The sequence below is a fragment of the Scatophagus argus genome, chromosome 18 (genome assembly GCF_020382885.2).
Source record: "Scatophagus argus isolate fScaArg1 chromosome 18, fScaArg1.pri, whole genome shotgun sequence".
NCBI classification, from domain to species: Eukaryota; Metazoa; Chordata; class Actinopteri; family Scatophagidae; genus Scatophagus; species Scatophagus argus.
The window spans coordinates 19,277,095-19,298,710 of record NC_058510.1 but is presented as its reverse complement, the minus strand read 5'-3'; the positions used below and the strand labels follow the sequence as shown (position 1 = coordinate 19,298,710).

Below are 21,616 nucleotides of genomic sequence, written 5' to 3'. Positions count from 1 at the left end.
ACGACAATGTTGAGTAATTTGTGGTATTTCCATTGGATGCTGCTTTACCTTCAGGGAACTATCTTACATTTTCCTCCAGCTACATTCCCAATATTTGTTTCAATTCAATTCAGTTGTATTTCAATTCTCTGTAAGGAAAGAATTTTAATTTCTATACTGATTTTACAGGCAGATTTAATGTTATAGTCTATTCAAACATATGACTTATACAATATGATTAAACCACAGACTAATTAGCTATATATATATATATATGTACTGTACATTATGTATTTTGTACATTGTCCTGCTGAAAGGGGCATTAAACCATGTTCTCTTGCAGTGTCTGTCTGTATTTTGCTTCATCCATTCTTCCCTCACGTCAAACAGATCTCTTCAATCCAACCCCAGTCCATGCAAGGGAAAAGCATCCCCACAGCATGATTTTCCCACCTCCACACTTCACTGTGGGGATGTTGTTTGTTGAGAAATTGGCAGTGTTAGTGTGGCGCCACACAAAGCACTTTGAATTTTGGCAAAACGCTGGTGGCTTCCCTCACAAGACTCACCTTCTGTTTCCTAACCATTAATCCACTGGTATATCCAAACACTTGTATTATATTTTGTAGCCTTTTGCACATGTATTGCTTTATATCTTAGCATGCTCGTTGGTCTTCTTCATCACACCTTAACTTTTCATCGTAATTTTTCACTACATAGATTCACTATCTGATCATTGATACTTAAACTTAAGGTGGTATGTTAATGTTTTGAGGGTGGAGTCTTATTGGCCGGTGGTTTTCTCACTAATGCATTTCTGTGTAAACATGAAACTTCCATATACATGTGCATTTGTCTAACGTAAAATAAATGTAAATATGTATTTAATGATAGAGAAAGAAAGATAGATGCAAAGGTGTATAAATATAATACTCAGAAAGGCACTAATCCACATAATTAGTACATTCATTTTTGATACTTTCACTACTACATTTTGCTGATACTTTTGAAAGAAAGATTTTCACATTATGTCCGTCAAGGATCTGAATATCTAATATGTCATCCACCACTGACTAGCCTCAAACATATAATAGTTTACATTTAAAATACATACATACGTGCACAAAAAGTTACAGGTGTACTGTAATGGTAAGTACGATCCCATTAGCTTCCATTCAACAAAATTTCCCATATTCATACCTGAAAAAATTGGTGTCATGGTTCTTATATGGATAATAAATGGGCTTCAGCTGAAGTGAATTAGAGTCAGAGTAAATATTCAAAGTGTAGTGTGACCTTACCTTACACCACCTTGCAGAATCTGTAGCCAGTTTGCCTGTTGTTGGTGCTATACCAGCTGCTATAATTATCATAAAACGAAATGACATGAAAGGCCAAAGCCCAATAGACTTGCAATGAGTTTCACAAGGTCAACTGTCAGCTTACTTAAACTTAGAACAGACACGTCATTGGGTGACTCAGCAGACACACTTCATATATACATGTGGTCTGTTATTGTTGTGAGATACACCCTGTTTATTTTTTTTTTCATTTTATATTTTAATACTCTTTTCAGCTTTCTGAGACTGTAAAAGTTGTAGTTCACAGCTGAGCATACAAAAAGGCAGTTTTCAGACATTTTCTGTGCCATTAGTTCTTAAATCTGTGAAGGACTTTTCCTGCTATATTATTATTATTATTATTATTAGTAGTAGTAGTAGTAGTATTTCTCAACCCAACCGGTCAAGGCGGATATATATAGGATATTCAGGACAAGCAGACCTCAACCCCATGGAACACCTTTGGTATGAATAGGCAAAAATTCCCACAGAAACACCCCAAAACCTTGAGGAAAGCCTGATCACATCGATATGAGTACTTTATCCCAAACTGATCAAATAAACACGCAAGTATTTGTGGACATGTCATGTCAGTATAAAACTACCAACATCAGTGTTCAAAAACCACACGTTTGTGTGCTAATTAATACGATTAATTGTCAGCATTTCAGCGAGTGTGTGAATGTGACGAGACAAGCTGTTGCGACAGAGCCTGTGGTACACTTTGAGGTTTAACATCTCAGCTTTGACACCCAAGCTGCTTGCCAAGGTTTCTTCTCACTGCTGGCCTGGTAAATGGACACCAACAGAGTAAGTCTGTGTGTGTGCGTGTGTGCATGTGTGTCAATAAGACTCTTGTTACTCCTGCTGGAACAGTCACATATAAGGGCAATGTTGCCTTCACGGTTCACTCTGTTTGACACCTGAAATTTCCAAGTCAAAAGACATCCTGTTGTATATTAAAGTTTAGGTCAGGTACTTGTGTCTGGGAGACAGTGTCTGTGTCAGAAAGAAACATTCATCAACACACAGTAAAATGTACCGAATATTGATGACCGCAGTGTTACTTTGCACCCGGATTATGTACTGCTTAGCTAGCAAAAAGGTGTTAAATATACTTGTGCCATGGACTTTACACAATGAACATGCAAGGTACAGTCTGAATGGATTAGCATTCTGCAACAGAGCCAGTAGAATTTCTGCAAGCAAAGCAAAATGATTGTCATTAGCAGAGTGGTGGACAGGCAAATGTTCCAGATGTAGCAAGTGTCTGAGCCAGTCCTTGCATTGTAGGCAAGTACTTTTGTCTTTAATTGGATCTGAGCATCTACTGGAGCACTGGAGCATAGGCTGAAGCCCAGCTCAGCTGCTGCCAGACCGTAGCCCTTGTTAAACACAATCCCACAATGCGGCCGGATCATTGTGCCAGCTTTGTTCTTTTACAATAACCAAACAGTGCTGGCATAATTACCCAGTGTGTGATTTTAGATACACTATATGGACAAAAGTATTGGTGTACCTGACCACTACACAGACATCTATAACTATAACAGCTTTCACCTTCACCAAGGCTTTCTACATAGCCATGGCATATAATGCAAGAGTGCATATAATAGGTTGTGTCCCTTACAGTCTCGCTCTTTTTAAGCAGATGCTCTGTCACTACTCTGCTACTGACTTAAAGGCAGGACAATAATGCCCCTCCATTCTGTGTTTGTACCTTTCATACAAAACAGGTGGAGAGGTGGTGCAACATTTCTGCCTCAAACAGACTGTGCAAAACAGGCTTTTGTCTCTCCTCTCCACAGTGAAGCACTCTGGTGACCAGGTGTCTTTGGTGTCCACAAATACAGTATCCTCAACATCTCACAGGAGACATGATATGTCTCATCCACCATTATGCTTGTGCCCAAAATATGAAGGACCACAGAATTTAATGACAACAGCCTTGTCACTCTGAAATATGTGAGAATGATGTTATTTGAGTGCCGTTCGAGTGCTGTTCTGCTGATGAGGGATGAGTCTGCTTGCAGGTGGCCATCTGACCACCTGGTGGCCTACTGCAGACAACAGAACAACTTGGAACTCAATAAAGACAGTGGAATTTTCATGAAGAGCCCAGCCTATCCCATTCCCATCATTCTGTGTGACTCCACAGTCAGCACTTTCCCACGTCCTTCTTCTTCCTTGGCACCATCATCACCCAGGATGTCAAGCGAGGACAGCTGCCTGACCAAGAAGACAATGATGGCAAAGATGATGGTGCACTTAAATACCACTATTGAGTCCATCCTCACTTCCCCTGTCTGGTATAGTGCTGCCACTGCCAAGGAAAGTAAATTTCAGATTCTTAACATGCAGTGAGGAACAGTGAACTGTTTTCCTAAATCTAGGCTGCATTCCATTGCCCATACCGCCATACTATTTAGTATGCTAGGAAACGATTAATCATGCCAAATGCAGTATGCTAACAAAGCAGGATGTCCCTCTGCATCTGGTCATATTTTGCAGTATGCAAGCCAGCATGCTTTCTGGCTATTCATACCAACAATTCTCTGCAAAGCAGAAGATAGGTCACATGGCCCGGCTGCTGAGAGAGCTCTGACAGACAGGTGTAATCTTTTTACTTACAATTTTGCGCTATTGACTACTAAGGATGTATGAATCAGAATCAGAATCAGCTTTATTTGCGAAGTACGTGTGACCATACAAGGAAATTGACTCCGGATTTTTCTCTCTCCTGTGCACCATACAAAATACAAAATAACAAATAATAGTAATAAAAAATGAAGAATAAAATCTATATTGTATCGCCAGTGAATCGCAGGATAGTCATTTTCCTGGGCCATTACTCAGCCTCTGTCCTTTCCGACATTACTTGAAGGCAGCATTCGTCTCAGCGCACCACAGACGGCTCTATGGCGCGCATGCGTCTTAAGCGCGGAACTCAATGCATGCACCAGCAAGGATCCGGTAGTTAAAAGAACAACTAAGATGCGATAAAGTGTGCGGAGATACGCTGGAAGCTACCGGAATCGGTGTGAGCTGATGATGTGACAGTTGCAGACACCGGACGTCGTTTCTGTCGGGACATGTAACCAGGTTGTTACTGCTGTTTAAGCGGCTGAGACCCAAGAGGCTACAAAAACTCCTGGAACTGTCCAAGGTAGGAGCTCTCTCCACGGTGTCCTTCAGATGTGTGGCCGTTTGTGTCCACATGAGCAGGAAGAGAGGTTTAGCAAACCGTAGCCTGTGTCATGTTGGCGGTCAACATCAGAATAACATGTACATTTTACCTTACATTTCTGACACCACCACGGAGCCTTATCAGGGCGATGAACTGTCTTTCTACAAATACAGTAAAGTGAATTTCTCTGTCTGGTGTCTGTGGTTTTTCAGCATGCACAGCCACCAAACTTAGCGCCTTCATGAGGCATCCCCTTGGTCAATGTGTTATCTTGATGCCAGTTAAAGGAACGAGTAGACATGCTCAGTTTGACTCAGTGAATGCTGAAGAAGCACAGCTTAAATGCCATGAACAGTAGCAGGCCTGTATTCAGTCTGTGGGAACTGTTAGATAGTGCGGTCTGTGTCTGAAGGAGTTTTGTCAAGTCTGAGAAACCTGAGCAGCCCTGAACAGGTCAGAGTGATGTCATGGACTACACATTATCAGTATTAAGTGAAAGAGCCTTATGGGGTTTGGAAACTAAGGTCTAATGCTATCAAGTTGTCTTGTGGGAAGTTTAGGATCCATTTTTTTGGTATCTGACTAATACTAGGTACTAAAAGTCACATCTCAGGCTCGGTTTTACGTGGATCATTTTCATAATTTAGTCTTAGTCTTTAGTCTTTTGCACTTACAGTATGATCTAGCTTTAAGTTACAAGCAAGGCAAGCTAGCCATGTAGTTTATGAGTTAGCAAGACTAATTAATTCAGTTCAGTGTATTTGTATAGCACCAAACCACAACCAAAAGTTATCTAATGAGACTTTCCAAATAGTGCAGGTGTAATATTGACCCAACAATCCCCCATGAGGTCTTGATGACAGGGCAAGCACTTGGCAACAGTGGTTTCCTTTTAATAGGCAGAAACCTTGTAGCGGACCCTGGCTCTTGGTGGGTGGTCATCTGCCTTGAATGGTTAGGTTGAGAGAGAGAGAGAGAGAGAGAGAGAGAGAGAGAGAGAGAGGCAGGCAGGAAAAGGGAGGGAGCGGGGAAGACACACAAACAGTGACACCTAATGGATGCATGGTGTAATTGTTTTTGTTAGCCAATACAATAACCAATGATTATCTGCTTCTCATAATAACCAATAACATAACCGATAAGTTCACTTTTTTTATTTTTTAAAGAAGCTCATAACATTGCACAGTTTTTGCACACCTGAGGGTAAGAAAGTTTTAGAAAGACGTAGTGAGCAGAGATGGATCATTTAATATTTCATAACTCTTCCAACATTTGTTGTGTTGTGGTTGTGGCTAAATACTTAAAGAAGACATACGGTTTTCAGTGTTGGATTACTGCCCTCATTTCGGCAAGTGGTTAGCCGCTCACATACAGTATTCCAGAGATATGTAACATTAGTAACATTATGTTGAACAAGACAGAGTGAACTTACATTGTGTTTCTATAGTGATTTTTCTCAACAGTACTGTTCAGTAGTTGGTGGATTCACGCACGCAGGAATTGTGAGCCAAGCTGCCAAGCCATACTTTGAAAGAAGTTTAAGAAAGTCCAACTCATGCAGTAGCCTGCTGACATACTGATAGTTGTTATATTTGTTTACTGGTATTTACTCTTGGACTTAATGTCTTTGATGTTAAGGAGCGTAAAACCATTTGAAGAGGGAAATTTAGCTGCAGTGTGGAGAAGCGTAGTGCAGCAGATATGCCTCATTGTATGCATCAGTGAGGAATGTGATGAGGATGGATACAATAAGTGACCAAGTGGTGGAGTGATGGCTTCACACAAACATCTCAGGACAAAGGCTCAGATAAATGAGATTGAACATTTTAACCAATTTAGTCATAATGAATTCCTTTTCCTGTTTATTTTTTACTTAATTCTGTTTTTGCAATTCTTAGATAAGTTTTGATTGTTTTCAGCCTATTTCAACAATTATTTATTTCCTCAACATCCCTCCATTTTCCCTACTGCTCTTGAATAACAGATTCACATAGTTCCCCTAGGGTAGACTGACTGTGATTTATGTTGGCGCTGTGATAAAGGCTGGCAGACTGCTGCTCAACTTGATAAAGGTCACCAGAGTTCAAACTGGAAGTGCATGCTGGGTTGGCCTGTAAATACAGTTTTGCTCTCAGTGTGTTCATTTGTTTGTTTGGACACTAAAGGAGCATTGCAGAGGTTTGAATGTACTTATGCAGGTTCTTGTGATGTCTGAAGTCATTAAAGAGGGATACCAGTATTTTCAAGCCTCGGCCCTACATTTACATATTTGGTTCTGTAAAGATTCATTTTTACCAAAGGTTTTGAAAAACTGCTTCCCCTGAAAGTGTTTTTTCTGCAACTTACAGGCTGAGATGTGGATGGATTATCTTGAAGAGCTCACTAACACATATTTAGACAAATTTGTGCTTCAGATCTGAGAGAAATACTGTAAATCTTTTGTGTGCATAAAAATCTTTAATTCAACCAAAATGGGAGCAAAAATGAAAGGTTTGAGTTTTTTTGTTGAGTTTATATTATAATTACTGCTTTGGAATTTATACTGACAAGAATAAAATGATATTTTAAGTCTTGTTTATAATCTCTTACAGGTTTGTTATTAGTTACATACTAATGCCACCCAGTGGAAAGTAGTCAGAATGCAGTTTTTAGTTATTGTACATAGTGTTAGTTCAGCAGAGCAGACAGGAGTGTAAGAGATGACAATATGTTTTATGATGTTATACAAGTACGTTGCAGCAATAAGGTGCAAAGGAGTTAAATACAAATCTGAAAATATGCCAAAACTATACAAAGTAGATTTAACTAAATTCCTTTCCAGGGAAGAAAAACTACACAAAGGAAAAACACACACGAGTGACTGCCCACTTGTGCTTCAGAGCAGTACAAAAAGTTACAGCAAAGGTTACCGTATTGCACACGATCTGTTGAAGTTGTTGCATAGTGGTCTGATGGGTTTTAGTTATTGTGGTGGAGTTACTGCACTTAAGTTAGTGAGATTGTGATTGCGGTGGAGTGCATGGGGTCTGCCTGGAGCAGTGCTGGTTGTACAGTCTCACAGCAGCAGGGAGGAAGGACCTGTGGTAATGCTCCTTCACACGCTCGGGATGAAGCAGCCTCCCACTGAAGGAGCTGCCCAGTGCTGTCAGTATCATGCAAGGGTGGGGGTGGTCCTCGAGCAGAGGAAGATAACTGTGTCATCCATCCCAATGCCAGGCTTGTAGGCGAACTGGAGTGGGTTCACTAATGGGTTTGCCAGATGGTGAAGGTGTAGAAGGATAAGCCTCTCCAGAGTCTTCATGAGGTGGGGTGTCAGGGCCACTGGTGTGTAGTTGTTTAGGTCCTTTAGGTGCTGTATTTTCAGCACCAATACCACACAGGAAGTTTTCCGTAGCTGTGGTCCTCTCCCCAGCTTCAGTCTCATAGGGAAGATGTGCTCCACTACCCCGCACAGCTGGTCTGTGCAGGACTTGAGGAGCCTGGAGGTGATGCCACCTGTACCTGAAGCCTTCCTCACCTTTATTGTATTGAGCCTGGACAATGACATGGTCTGTCCAAAGGCGGTGCTTGAAGAAGAAGAAGAAGAAGAAGAATCAGCTTTATTGACAGTATATATATTTTTACATACACACACTGAATTCATCTTCTGCATTTGACCCATCCTTAGTTGAACACACACATGCAACACCTGGCAAATTACATGCAGTGAAACACACAGGAGCAGTGGGCAGCATCAAGCGCCCGGGGAGCATATTGGGGGTTAAGTGCCTTGCTCAAGGGCACATCAGCCGGCTAATGGAGGGGGAGGGAGCATTTTTCACATTAACCACCACACCCAAATTTTTCCTGCCCATCCGGTGGGGGAATCGAACCGGTGACCCTCCGATCACAAGCCGCTTCTCCAACCTCTAGGCCACAGCATGCCCCCCCAACCCCCCTTTCCCTGTCATTCCTTTGTGCACACCTGTCCACGTTATGTCTATTCTGATTCATCTCTTATTTTCTCTGCAGTTCATGCTGGTAAGAAGAGCAATTCAACATGCCCAGAAAACAACTCAATAGCAAAGAGAGAAGGAAGCTCTACACCTCACTGGGAGGAGAGGTAAGATACCTTTCATAAAGACACAGTAAGACAGATGCATTCATCATTTAATGAGTCATCTTGTGCTGGAAATGAAACCAGCATCATTTACTTGTTGTTACTTTGGTGAGTAGTTGATTGGGTCCTCATTGACTTTATTGCTGTATAAAAATGCTTTTTAAATGTTTAAATTTTCCAAAACTTTAATTTAATGAAGGACATTCACTGTGACAGCTGAGAGACTGTGAGCTGCAGACAGCAATGAGTCATCTTGACCACATCTAATTTCTCTTAGACCTTCTCAAATCCCTTGTGAATAACTCTTACACCAAACAGTTGTCAGGAGCCTTTGTTTTTAGGAAAGTCTCCTAATTCTGCCCATTAGGAGCTATTTTAGAATGGTGCATAATTGTGACTTCGTGACTTCATCTGTAGTGCTTTATGAATGCCCCTGGTACTGTTTTTTTTCTTTAAAAAGTAATCTATCACCATCTAGTGGCAGGAGAATGAAATCACACATCTCTGCAACATCAAGCATTGAATCACTTTCTCATTGCGTTACTTTACCTTAATGTAGAGACAAACGCAAGCACATTTGTAGAGGGGTAAATGAAATTTTTGTCAGTGGAAATCCAAACACACAGCTCTTCTGATGAATGCTCTGTCAGCTTGTATGAATTGACTGGATGCACATTTGTTTAATTTCCTGGGTTCTAGATAAGAAGAGTCATCAAAAATGAGTTCATGTTTTTTGAATAGAGAAAAGAGAAGAAATTTCATATGAAATTCACTAATGAACTATTGCTGTTTTCCTTGTAAAGAAATAAACGAGAAGTTAGCACACAGACACAAAGCAATGTTCTGTGGGGAAACCTTGGGTTCTGGCAACCATGTGGATGTTCTTTGATGTTCTTTGAGACATCTACTAAAGTTAGCATACTAACCAGCTATCCCCGGCCAATATTGTCTCATATTTCTGCCTCTAGGGCCGATAGTCCAATAACCTACCCGAAGTTTCAGGATTTCTAGGAGATATATACATTTCACAATCTCTTTTAGTGTTTAGTTTAATCCATAAACAAAACTAACTCACAAAATGTCAAATATTCTTACACCTGATATACCCCCTGTCGATAAACCAGTCTTTGCTGTTCTTAAAGGTTTTGTTGGGTTCAGTCTGATGTCCACCTGTTTTTGCTGGCTGCTGAGCTGAGCCCCGTTGCTCGCATTGACTCCCAGTGTGAGTTGTGGTCCTGGTCCACTTGCTCTACCTTTAACTGAACTAATGGGAGCTATACTATTTGGACAAAAGTATTAGGACATACCTCTTTCTCACTGAATTCATATACACTACTCACAAAAAGTTAGGGATATCACAAGTCGACTTATTATCTTCTGAGGCATGACATTCCACTCTTCTTGAAGGGCAGCCCTCGGGTCATTGAGGTTCTGGGGTGCAGGGTTACAACCCTCTACAAGACGACTCAGCTGATATCCCATAGAAAACCTATGGGATTCAGGTCTGGAGAAAGTGCAGGACACTCCCTTTGAGGTACCCCAGCCTCCAGCAGCTGTTCCCTGATGATGCGACCTTGATGAGCTGGGCCATTGTCGTCCATGAAGATGAAATCAGGCCTGTGTTGCTCATGCAGAGGCACAGTGACTGGATTAATGATGTTATTCCGGCAGTATCGGCTTGTCACAGTACCATTCACAAGGTGTAGGGCAGTTCTGTATTGACTAGACACACCTGCCCAGACTCTAACGTGGCGTGGTGGTGGCCACCTCCAAGCTCGTCTGGTGACAACAGTGGCTGATGCATAGCGCTGTCCTTGACGTCTCCAGCCCGGTTGCTGGCCATCGTTTCTGCTCAATGTGAATCGACTTTCATCAGAGAACAGCACTGAGGCCCAATGGTTCCTCGTCCGGCACAAATGCTCCCTGGCCCATGCAAGACGATGACGCCTGTGCCTGGTGATATGGCCAGGTATCGTCTAGCACGCAGACCATGCTGATGTAAGCGGTTTCGAATGGTCTGACTGTGACTCTTCCAGTCTTTCTGTGTCTTTGTTGCAACCTGCTGATGATACTCTATGACACTCTAAACTCAGTGGCGACTTCCCTCTGAGAACATCCTGTTTGAAGCCTTACAATGGCCATGTACTGTTTATCCAGGTATGTGAACCAGACCGTTTAGTGGTCGATTCATGGATCAGACACTTTTGCGGTTAATCACCTTGTTAGAGAACAGCATGTTATGCAATAAGTACTGAAACATTAAACAGTTGGACACGTGCATTGAAAAGTTTAGAGAAGATCAAACGAAGTTCACCTGTAAAGGTTATAGTGCATTTTAGGTGCATTCTAAAATTTTACCTGAAAGTCTTTCTGTGGTTCCGACAGACCTAACAGACTTGGAAGGCACTGGCAAACAACCTTCTGTTTTGGATAACTTGTTGTAACTGTGGTAAACATGAGTTAACTCACTGGAAAACTGCTTTGATGCGGTGGAGGCTGTAAGAACTCCCCCTGTGGATATGTAGATGTTGTTGAATTCTGAAAGATTGTAGATTTGGGTAATGTCTTTTCATTCTATGTGCAAATCCCTGAAGAAGTAGACTCACAAGTGCTCACAACACTGAGGAGATAAACTGGAAAGCTTGTGGACTGAGGACAGCAAATGATGAAGGTGAACTCAAAAGTTAGTCTGACTCAGTCTTTGTGATGTTTCTTCAGAAGTGTTACCAGCAACTTATTTAAGTATTTCTCCAGACTACAACAGAAATGAACAAAAGGGAAAAAAAATATTCTTTTTTACTTTCATCCTTTTTCACCTTCTACTTTTAAACAAAACTCATTATTAATTCATAGGACCCTGAACATTAACTGCAAAGTCAGTTAGACAGTAAAGAAAGTCACAGAAAAGTTCACCAAAAGACAGTACATGGCTTCATACAGCACTTTCAGTGCAATTCAAGTCTTCTGAAGCCCAGAGATCCTAAATTTGATAAATAATTTGATTTTAAAATGCTATTTTTTTAAGCAGAAATCTCCACATTTTATTTTTTCCAGGTGTTGAATACTAATGATTCAGGTGAAAGTGGTGGGTTTACAAGCAGCAAATAAAAGATGTGGGGAGGTTTGTAACTTACAGTTATGTTTTATCGTTATGCCTCCACACCGGTGATAGCTGTAGCATTATGTTTACGGGTTGTGCATCTGTCTGTCCGTCCATCCATACAGTATGCTCTAATCTTGTGACCACAATAACACAGGGATGCCATGAGGGAGGTTCTCCAAATTTAGCACAAATGTCCAGTTAGACCCAGTGTGTTGGTCTGTCTCTCAATAGTTTCTGACTTTCCTACTCTGTGACTCTCAGCTCCCAGTCTGAAGGCTAAATCTATGAAAATCTGTGCTGAATAGGTAAAGATGACCGCAGAGGAATAATATATATCAGGCTTTGAATTCACAGACAATGTTTGCTTATAAGTTCTTCTGGGGATGTTGTTGTCAAGAAAAAAAAAATCTTTATTGGAATAATATATTAAATATTGACAAGTTTCCAAAGCCTCAAGTGACGTCTTGATGCTAGGTTAATCTGATTGACAGTGAAAGAAAAAAAGAAAAAAACAACAACTGCTGTTCAATTTACAATGAGGTGGAAGTACGATAAATAAGCCACTAAATCACTGGCACCTTTTAATGAAAGTTGTCCAGTTAATGAGAAACACTTTTCATGGCCATGGAATAATGTGATGTAAACAATGTACCAGTTTGTAAGTCTTCTGTCCTTCTTTTGCCTGGAAGGCATATTTGGGGTTTTCTTTGCTGTTATTATCCAAAAATCACATCAGAGAAGTGGAACCTGGAAATGGATGTAGCATTGGCATGTTACAGTACATTTTGTGTATTAGTAATGGAAAATTCATCCACTCCCAGCTTCAGCAGGAGAGATTAGTTAGCAATTACAACTGAAAGTCATCATCATCATTCAGCTCCTGTCATTTGGAAACTGATTTGAGGCATCTGCTGGGATTACAACAGTGAGGGTGAGGGGAAATAATTGTGTAGTCCATTCTCTGTTATTTGTTATCACAGGCAGTTAGGGCCTCATCAAATGTCAAAAGGGTATTTAGTAAACAGATCTGAATTGTGCTCTGTCATAATTCAGAGTCCTGCGTTAGCAGTGTGCATGTTTTGTTGTCTGTTGTGATAAATGAATGGCTCAGTCACAATAGGACTGAGCCCTTGCTGTTCAGGGATTCACCACTAGAGGGCACAGCCTCCACACTCTGCAGACGATAGGTTTGCAAGAGTAACGTGAGGGTTATACATGGCCAGACTCTGTAGCTCAATTCAGTTATAGTACACATTTTTGCTGGCAGTGGTGCACTGACCATCTGGAAAATCCTGGTGGGCTGCCTCATCAGTGGGCTGGTAGACCGTAGAAGAATCCATCAGGTTTTTACCTGCCATCCTGCCCTCTGTTTACCAGCCCTCTTTGTGGGGATGCCATGCTGGGTGCAGATAAGAGCATGCTGCAAACACGTTCTGGAACTGAAAAAAATATGTTACGTTATATTTTTGTTGTCATAGCTGTTCAAGCGTTCTTTTATTGAGAACTTATGAAACTTCACGTTCATGTTTGCTTAAAAGTTGGACAAGAACCTCAACCCTAACCTGAACTGGACGGGCAGGACTCAGGACACAGTGATCATATGCTGATATGTATGCACACGGTTCATTGTGATCTGTATTGTTAGGGAGAAAATGTCAGCATGGCAGTAGTGAAGAAATGATGCTGGACCTGGATGTCTTACATTGAAAGATTTATTGAACTTGAGCTCAATCAGTACAGAGTTCAACGTGTGATATCCCCAAGTTCTGCCCGAGATATCCTGACACAAGTCTTTTATCCAACTTAGAGAATGCCTCCTTCTGATAAGCCACGGTATCTGAACGACTTTCTTATTTGCTGCTTTTGTCCGCTACAAGTGCCATATTTTGCTTTTTGGGGGTATATGCATTTGTAAGTGACCGTGTACATGCATGATCAGGTGAGATTGTTTCGCATGCACCATATTTGATAACTATATGCTCATTTTCTTGTTTGTGTGGACACACATTTAGAACCTGTTCTGCACATGCTTTGATGCTTTTGATGCTTTGTCAGCAGCAAAAACACACATCGTGCCACAGAAATGCGACAGTTTAGATATTTTTTGGGGTATTTTATGCCTTCATTAGTGAGATGACAGGAGAAAAAAAAAAGCAGGAGGAGATGGGAAATGACATGCAGCAAACATCCCTGGCCATTAGCCCAGCCCAGCAAAAGACAGAGCAGGACGTGTTGGCTTTATTGATCTCTGCTGCTCAGATATTGCAGTAGAAATTCATCATCCTGTCTTTGTCTCTTTGTCAGTCTATTTATGTGTGTGTTTCTGTGTGTTTGGTTCTTCGTAGTTAGAGTTTTAAGGAGAACAGGAGAGATGTACAGCGTGAGAGGGCGTTTATCTTGGTGGTTGTTCAGCCATGGAGTTCACAAGGGAGAGTGAGGGAGTAAATCATTCTTATTTTTATACAAATAATGTATGCATCCCATTGTCCCCCAAACCGCCTACTTAAGTAGTACCTAAGTATTTTCTATTTCATATCATGAGCAGATTTCATTAAAACTAAATGTAAGTCAGTGTGAGACTGGACTATAGAACCTCTACTGTTCTACCCACCCCTCCCTGTCCTCCTCGTTATTTCCTGTGGGGCCTGTTGGATCTGGTGAATGTGAATATGTACAGATTGACTTGTTATTAACAAATTGCTTTGTTTTTTCCTGAGAGGAGTGAGGAACCAATTAGTTTGGATTAGAAAGCTAATGCTTTGATTAAGCGATAGAAGGCAGAGCATGTGCCAGCCGACTGTCACCTCCTTCCTAGAAACGGAATAGCTTATAGTCAACAGATGTGTGTTGTCTTATTAGCTATAAAGTTCAAACATAAGCTTCAAGCAGATATTAGGGTGTTTCATTTTGCACTTACATGTTACATATTTTTGGCAAGGATTTGATCCGAATAGACCCACAAATAATTAAAACTTCTCATAAACCTGGTGAACCTGAACAGACCTAAACAGAGTGTGAAAACAGAGTGTGTTTCTTTCTCTCTCTCTCTCTTTCATCCTCTCTGTCCTGTCTACCTCTTCTTCCCCCCTCTTCACCCAGCCGACTATCAGCAGGATGGTTCTCCCTTGTGAGTCGGGTCCTGCTCAAGGTTTCTTCCTGTTAAAGGGAGTTTTCCTTGCCACTGTCTGCTTGCTCGGGGGTTCAGGCTCTGGGTCTCTGTAAAGCACCTAGAGACAATTTTGACTGTATAAGGTGCTATATAAATAAATTGAAATTGAAATTGAAATTGAATTGAATTGAAAACCAATACTAGCAGCAATCTCATACGTGGGTTCTACCCCAGCTGGGTCTCACCCCAACTCCGATCCGATGATCAGAGCAACTGCACAACGTAACGTACTTTGCAAAGTGAAAAAGTCCTAAGATGGGTGCAGTGGTGTTGAGTAGTTGGTCATACACACCAGTTTCATCCAGGAGGGTTCAAGTCCTGTATGAAACCAATCAACAATCTTTTCCTAAAACTAATAGTTTTTGCTACTAAATTTCACCAAAGTGGCGTTTCATGTTAAACATGTGTCATAAAGTCTTTGAGGCAGGAAGCCTTTGCACAATGTATGTATGGGATTGTGAACGCAGGCTTAACTTCTCTCTTTATTCATTCGTCAAACTGCTGGCACTTGTGAACATCTGAGTGAAATAACTTCAATGCCTTTGAGGAGAGCCCGGCTGTTCCCACTGTTTGTACAATTCATTTTGTTGAGACTACAAAGACATATGAAAAATACAGCTGTCGTAAAAGAGATAAAGAACGCAGCAAGATTCAGCCAGGAGGAGGAGATGGGTGCTTTCTATTCTGCTAGTCGTGTTTTCTCTCTTTCTTACTGCTTCAATAGTGACCCAGAAATTGATCAAAGTATACCATCAAGGGTATTTCAATGCCTTACATGTGTCTTGGAGGAGACAACGAGAGAAGACTCTGCGAGAGACGTTCACATTCATGGACCACAGGGACAGAAATTTTATGATGGACAGCAACTGTGGTGAATCTGTTTACTGAGTAGTCAGCTGACCTGATGGGACAGTAAAAGGGGAGTCCAGCTGTGTAGACTGCAAGCTGTAATATTAGTAATGCTGCATGTTTTGTGAGACTTTAGATTAGCCAAACGTCCTGTGGAAAAAGGAATAACAGTATCAACAGCAGCTACAGCAACCGGTCAAGGCAGATGGCCGCCCATCTTGAGCCGGGGTCTGCTCAGAGGTTTCTGCCTTCTAAAAGGCAGTTTTTCCTCGCCACTGTCGCCAAATGTTGGGCTCTCTGTACTCCAATTTAATTAAAGAGTTTGGTCTAGACCTGCTCTAATTGGAAAGTGTCATGAGATAACTTTTGTTGTGAATTGGCGCTATATAAATAAACTGAATAAACTGAATTGAATTGAATTACTGTTACATGTTGAATCACAACATACGAATATTGCCATGTGTGTAAAATCACAATTCAAAATCAATCTTAACATTTTTTTTTCTTTTCTTCAAAAGCCAAATTTCTTCTTCATCTTGTCTCACACCGGGAGAATATACGTAATCATCACATACATCATACTGCGCCTGAAAAGGATGTCATCAGGCACAAGGATGGTGCACGTTAATGAACACTGCTGTAAATGCAGAATTAGCCAAGAGGCTGTTTCATCATTAGTCCCTGGACAGACGGTACAGTCGGCCTAAAAACAGAATATAAGATTAAAACCAGAATTAGCCCCTCAGGGTGTCTCCAGTCATGTTGCAGTTAACATTCATGTCTGTCCAGACTCATATATGCATACTGTGACCAAAGTTTATTTTTTGTTGAAATGGAAGTTACCACTATTATTGATAGGTATTATTACAGTGAATAATCTTCAGTGAGAAACATGCTGTCCTCATTTAGAGACTATGGAGTGTAAAGATCTGATAGAGAGCTTCATCACACGGTGCAACGACCGTTACCTGAAGCTCAATATCAGCGTAACCACTAACCAGTTGTGGTGGACTGTATGTCTGCCATATGTGAGAAATGAAGAACACTTCCTCGTATGTATTCAAATAGTCAATAGTCAAATAGTCGTGTTTATTCCACGTTGCCAGGTGCTGTTGTAGAACATGCAACACAGAAACTCAAAACACGACACTTACAAGGCAATGAAACTGGGGATATTAATAGAAACAATGAAGAGAACATTATGCTGCACAGTACTTAAAACATGCAAATCATTGCTTTATGCATTATCATTAATATTAATATTGTTGTTGTTGTTGTTGTCGTTCTTTAGTGACAAAGCTGGTAGGATTTGTTACTCGCGGCTTCTTGCAGAACACCTCGGGCCCTTTGATATGGGAGGTCCTTGAGAGGAGACTCATTATTAGACAGCCACTAGCTGCTCTCTTTGCAGACGGAGAGAGAGAGTAATGAGAGGTGGATGGGCAAAGACTATTATGAATTACATATTCAGCTTTTACTCTATTCATGGTTAAAATGTCCCCACTACAATTCAGAGTGAACAGGCATCACAAGCACAAGGGCAGCTAGTTAGAGCTGGTTCCACTCATCAGTTTTTTATTTGGGTAATAAGTCAGTGAGATGTTGAATGCTGGTGAAGCTCGAGAAGCTCAAGATAAGTCCTTTCTTGTAGAAAGGACTCTTTTTTTTAATTTTTTTAGCCTGGTTGTTTTTATATTTATATAGTGTTGTTTTATATTTATAGCATTCGTTATTTTGTAAGTTATTGGGCTTATACTGGGACCAAGGAAACTAATTTTGTTCCACCTCATGTTTCTACATGTGTGAAATGACAATAAAGCTCCTTGAATCCTTGAATCCTTGAATCCTTCAGGCGAACAACAGTCCTCTTATCACTTGTTCTTGGAGTTTGAGGTCCCAGCGTTCGGAAAGCTTCCAGAATACTGAAATGTTGAAACTGGCAGATCAGGTTGTCCTGATGACCACTGATGTAAGTATCTATGATCTGAGTTCAAGGCAAAGAATAGACAGAAAACAGAATTCAAAATAAACAATATTAATTATTAACATTTCTGAATAATATTAGTAATATATAATATTAATTCACCCACACATTGATCTAACTAATCTAACTTTAAATGAGATATGGCTATTTTGTTAAAATACATTTATTTTTAACTATTATGTATTAATCTGTTATTAGACTCCTACTTTGTCTTACAAATGAAGATTATATTTGAAAAAGTAATTTCCTAACAAAGCTGGACACCATAGTTTTCAGCAAACATTACAGGAAGAAAAAGGGCTTTGGGAGGGGGAAACTTTTTTCAGGGGTGGAATTAAACTTTTTCATAGCCTTATTATCAGATGGCCATTTCATTTATTTCACTTCTTTCAGTTTATTTCTTTATTTTTGTTGTTGTTGCTGGTTCTACTCTACACACTGAGGCAGTATCAGTAGCTGCGAGTTCCAGTGAATGTTTTTCATACTGACTGAAGAAATAATCATTGTTATTTCTTTAGGTTGACTTACAGCAAACCTTTACAATTACATTCAACTCAGACACACCAATTTCCATTTCATTGTTTTTCTCACAGGGAGACCTGTTTGAATCACTAAAGAATTCAGGTCTGGTTCAATTCTGGTATTAGGGTAACACACACACACACACACACACACACACACACACACACACAGTGTCTCACTGATGTGTTTTCCACTGGACATCAATGGTGGAAGAAGAAGTATCTTACAGGCAAGTCTTGTTACTGTGGCTGGTGACGACGATTTTGATTCAAGATCAAAAATCCATCGAAATGAGCTTTGAATATTGGTCGTCGAAATCAAATGCAAGATTGGAATCAACAGCACTTCGCCGCCAGCGCAGTGACACAGCTAGCCGACCAGCAGCTGCACTTTCAGACTCTTGTGCATGAAGGCACGGAGGAACTGACTGGTAGCTCGAGGTAACTCTGACGGCATGGTGAGTTTATTTTATTTTTCAGAGAACCTCTATTGGTTTGTTTGGGAAGAGAGTTTACTCGAGACAAATTCGAGATACCGTGAAATCTGACACAGAGATTCTTTATTTTTGGTCAATTTTATTTGAACTTGCCTCCAACCATCCATCCATCCATCCATTTTCTATACCGCTTATCCGTCAGGGTCGCGGGGGAGCTGGAGCCTATCCCAGCTGACTACGGGCGAGAGGCGGGGTTCACCCTGGACTGGTCACCAGTCAATCGCAGGGCCAACACACAAAGACAGACAACCACACACTGTCACACTCACACCTAGGGGCAATTTAGAGTAGCCAATTAACCTAATGTGCATGTTTTTGGTATTGTGGGAGGAAGCCGGAGTACCCAGAGAAAACCCACACAGGCACAGGGAGAACATGCAAACTCCACACAGAAGGGCCCAGACCGGGATTCAAACCTGGAACCCTCTTGCTATGAGGCGACAGTGCTAACCACTGCACCACCGTGCCGCCCCGCCTCCAACCATGTATTGTTAATTCATTCACTACTTGCATTTGCAGTATGACCATCTACCTGCAAAACTAATGACGTTCCGATCAGCCTCAGGTGTGTTTTATTTATTCATAACTAGCAGTGTTAATACAATATACCTGCAACATGTGCGTGTTATGATTGTCATCATAAGCATGCTGGTCTGCTGTCTGTTAGCATTTAGCTCAGCCTTCCTTGATCTAAGTTTAGATAGATAGATAGATGACTTTATTCATCCCTGAGGGGAAATTAGGTTGACATAGCAGTCCGGTATACTTCAATACAGTAAAACACACAATGACACGAAATACTGGGTATAAAAATAGAATAAAATACACTAAAGGGCACTTGTATGAAAATAAATAATAGTAAAACAGTATCAGAATATACCATTTTTTCAGAGTGCAAAAGGCGAGAGGTAGATTTAGTCCAGGTGTGTAATCGTGGCTCTGACAGAGGTAGGTGATATAAAGTCTGATAAGTTTGCATTGTCACACATGTGGTCCTCGCTGTGACCTGGCGACCATGTTTGTTGAGAGCACGGAACAGCTTCACCTTGCAGCTTCTTCGCCCTCAGCCTTCGATCTCCACTTCCTCCCATGCCTGCCACAGTTATTTTCATTCAAGAACACAGGCCTGCAGGAACGGCCTTCACATCAGCGGGTTCGAGAGAAAGACGCCGCATGAATTTCTTATGAAGTGTGACATGCCAGATAAGCCCGGGCTGCTTGAAGCATGTTACTTTGAAGTTTTCTCCTCTGCCATTTTGCCTCTTAATAAGACACGATGATGAAATCAAAATCCGGTGTGCTACGCTTGACTGGCCCGCAGAAATCAGAAAGCCATATAATTTTGCCTGTATTTGTTATAATCAGCACTTATTTAGGAAAGTCCGGTCACATTCCTCTCATAGACATTGCTTTATTCTGTGTAAGAAATATCTCAGTATGAATTAGCGTGGCCTCAGAGAGAGAGAGAGAGAGAGAGGGAGATTGATATGCATTTCAAAGTGATGTGTGTGCCTCTTAGCTAAGGTATTTCTGCATGCCTAGTTCTGTGATCTATTGACTGAATCTAGGTCGCACTTCAGCCTTTGGCATAATGGTGTAATAAAACACAATGTAAGCATTTCTCATATCTCAACCACAACACGCCTATTAATAGATTCTCAGTAAAGTCAGAGCGATGTTGTCTCGGTGGCGTATCAGTTTCTTGAATGGTTTCACAGATTTCACACAATGGTAAACAAAGCGTTGTCCGTTCTGCACATTAAAGTTTTGTAAAAGAGCCTGTGAACATGTTAAAACTATGAATGACTCTACGGATGGGCAGTGGTTAGCACTATCGCCTCATAGCAAGAGGGTTCCAGGTTTGAATCCCGATCTGGGCCCTTCTATGTGGAGTTTGCATGTTCTCCCTGTGCCTGCGTGGGTTTTCTCCGGGTACTCCGGCTTCCTCCCACAATACCAAAAACATGCACATTAGGTTAATTGGCTACTCTATATTGCCCCTAGGTGTGAGTGTGAGAGTGTGTGGTTGTCTGTCTTTGTGTGTCGGCCCTGCGATTGACTGGCGACCAGTCCAGGGTGCACCCCGCCTCTCGCCCGTAGTCAGCTGGGATAGGCTCCAGCTCCCCCGCGACCCTGACGGATAAGCGGTATAGAAAATGGATGGATGGACTCTACGAACATCCAGTCCACGTACCTAAACTCAGGGTTTTGTATCGAACACCATTCAGATACCAACGCTCCAAAAAATCTGACCTTGTTTCCGCACAGTTTTGTTTTGTGTCCATGATTATGTTTTTACTTAACGTACGGGAAATTCGCGTCTTTATTGATGAATAGGAACGCCACCGCAAACGCGCATGTGCTGTGTATGTTTCGCAGCTAGCGTGAAACACCGGTGTCAGCAAAATATGAAACACCTTTTCATTTAGGAAAAAAAATGTTTACATAAACCTGTATTACATTCATTAATCGTTTAGCTAAAATTAGTTTTTAGAATAATGTGTCAGAAATCCACTGCAAGAGAGAACATATTTCAACACATATTCAGGACAAAAAAAAAAAAGTGAAAATTTAAAAAACTTCTCTGTCTTCCTTTCATGTGGTGGATAATCATACAGTGAATATTGGAGCTTAAGTACTTTGAGGGCTTTGTGGCATGTAAACAGGAAGGATAACATTACCATGGAGTCAGCTGGGGGCTAAAACTCTGTTGGAATACTTTCTGTGTCTGCGTGTTCAGGTTTGGTAGCAAATTTTGAACTAGGCCTCCATGTGTATTTTCCTCATTTTCTTAGTATTTTGCTGCGTCAAGATGTTTCTGGGCGTCGGCCTTTGTGTGTCACCTTGTAGCCCCCGTCCAATAAAAATGTAGCAGGGTCCGTTTGTGT

The 21,616-nt window shown here is 41.1% G+C and overlaps 1 protein-coding gene across 2 annotated transcripts in view; it reads left to right on the top strand.

Annotated features, from left to right (window-relative positions):
• The first annotated feature begins 4,118 nt into the window (after positions 1 to 4,118).
• plppr5b (phospholipid phosphatase related 5b) overlaps positions 4,119 to 21,616 on the top strand; it is an 89,365-nt gene continuing 71,867 nt past the window's right edge. Inside the window, exons 1-2 of one of the 2 annotated variants that reach the window (XM_046371588.1) lie at positions 4,119 to 4,485; positions 8,518 to 8,608. In XM_046371588.1, the coding sequence (XP_046227544.1) occupies positions 8,546 to 8,608 (63 nt within the window). In that variant the 5' untranslated portion in view covers positions 4,119 to 4,485; positions 8,518 to 8,545. The remainder of the gene's footprint in view (positions 4,486 to 8,517; positions 8,609 to 21,616) is intronic. The other variant, XM_046371587.1, reaches the window with a different exon arrangement.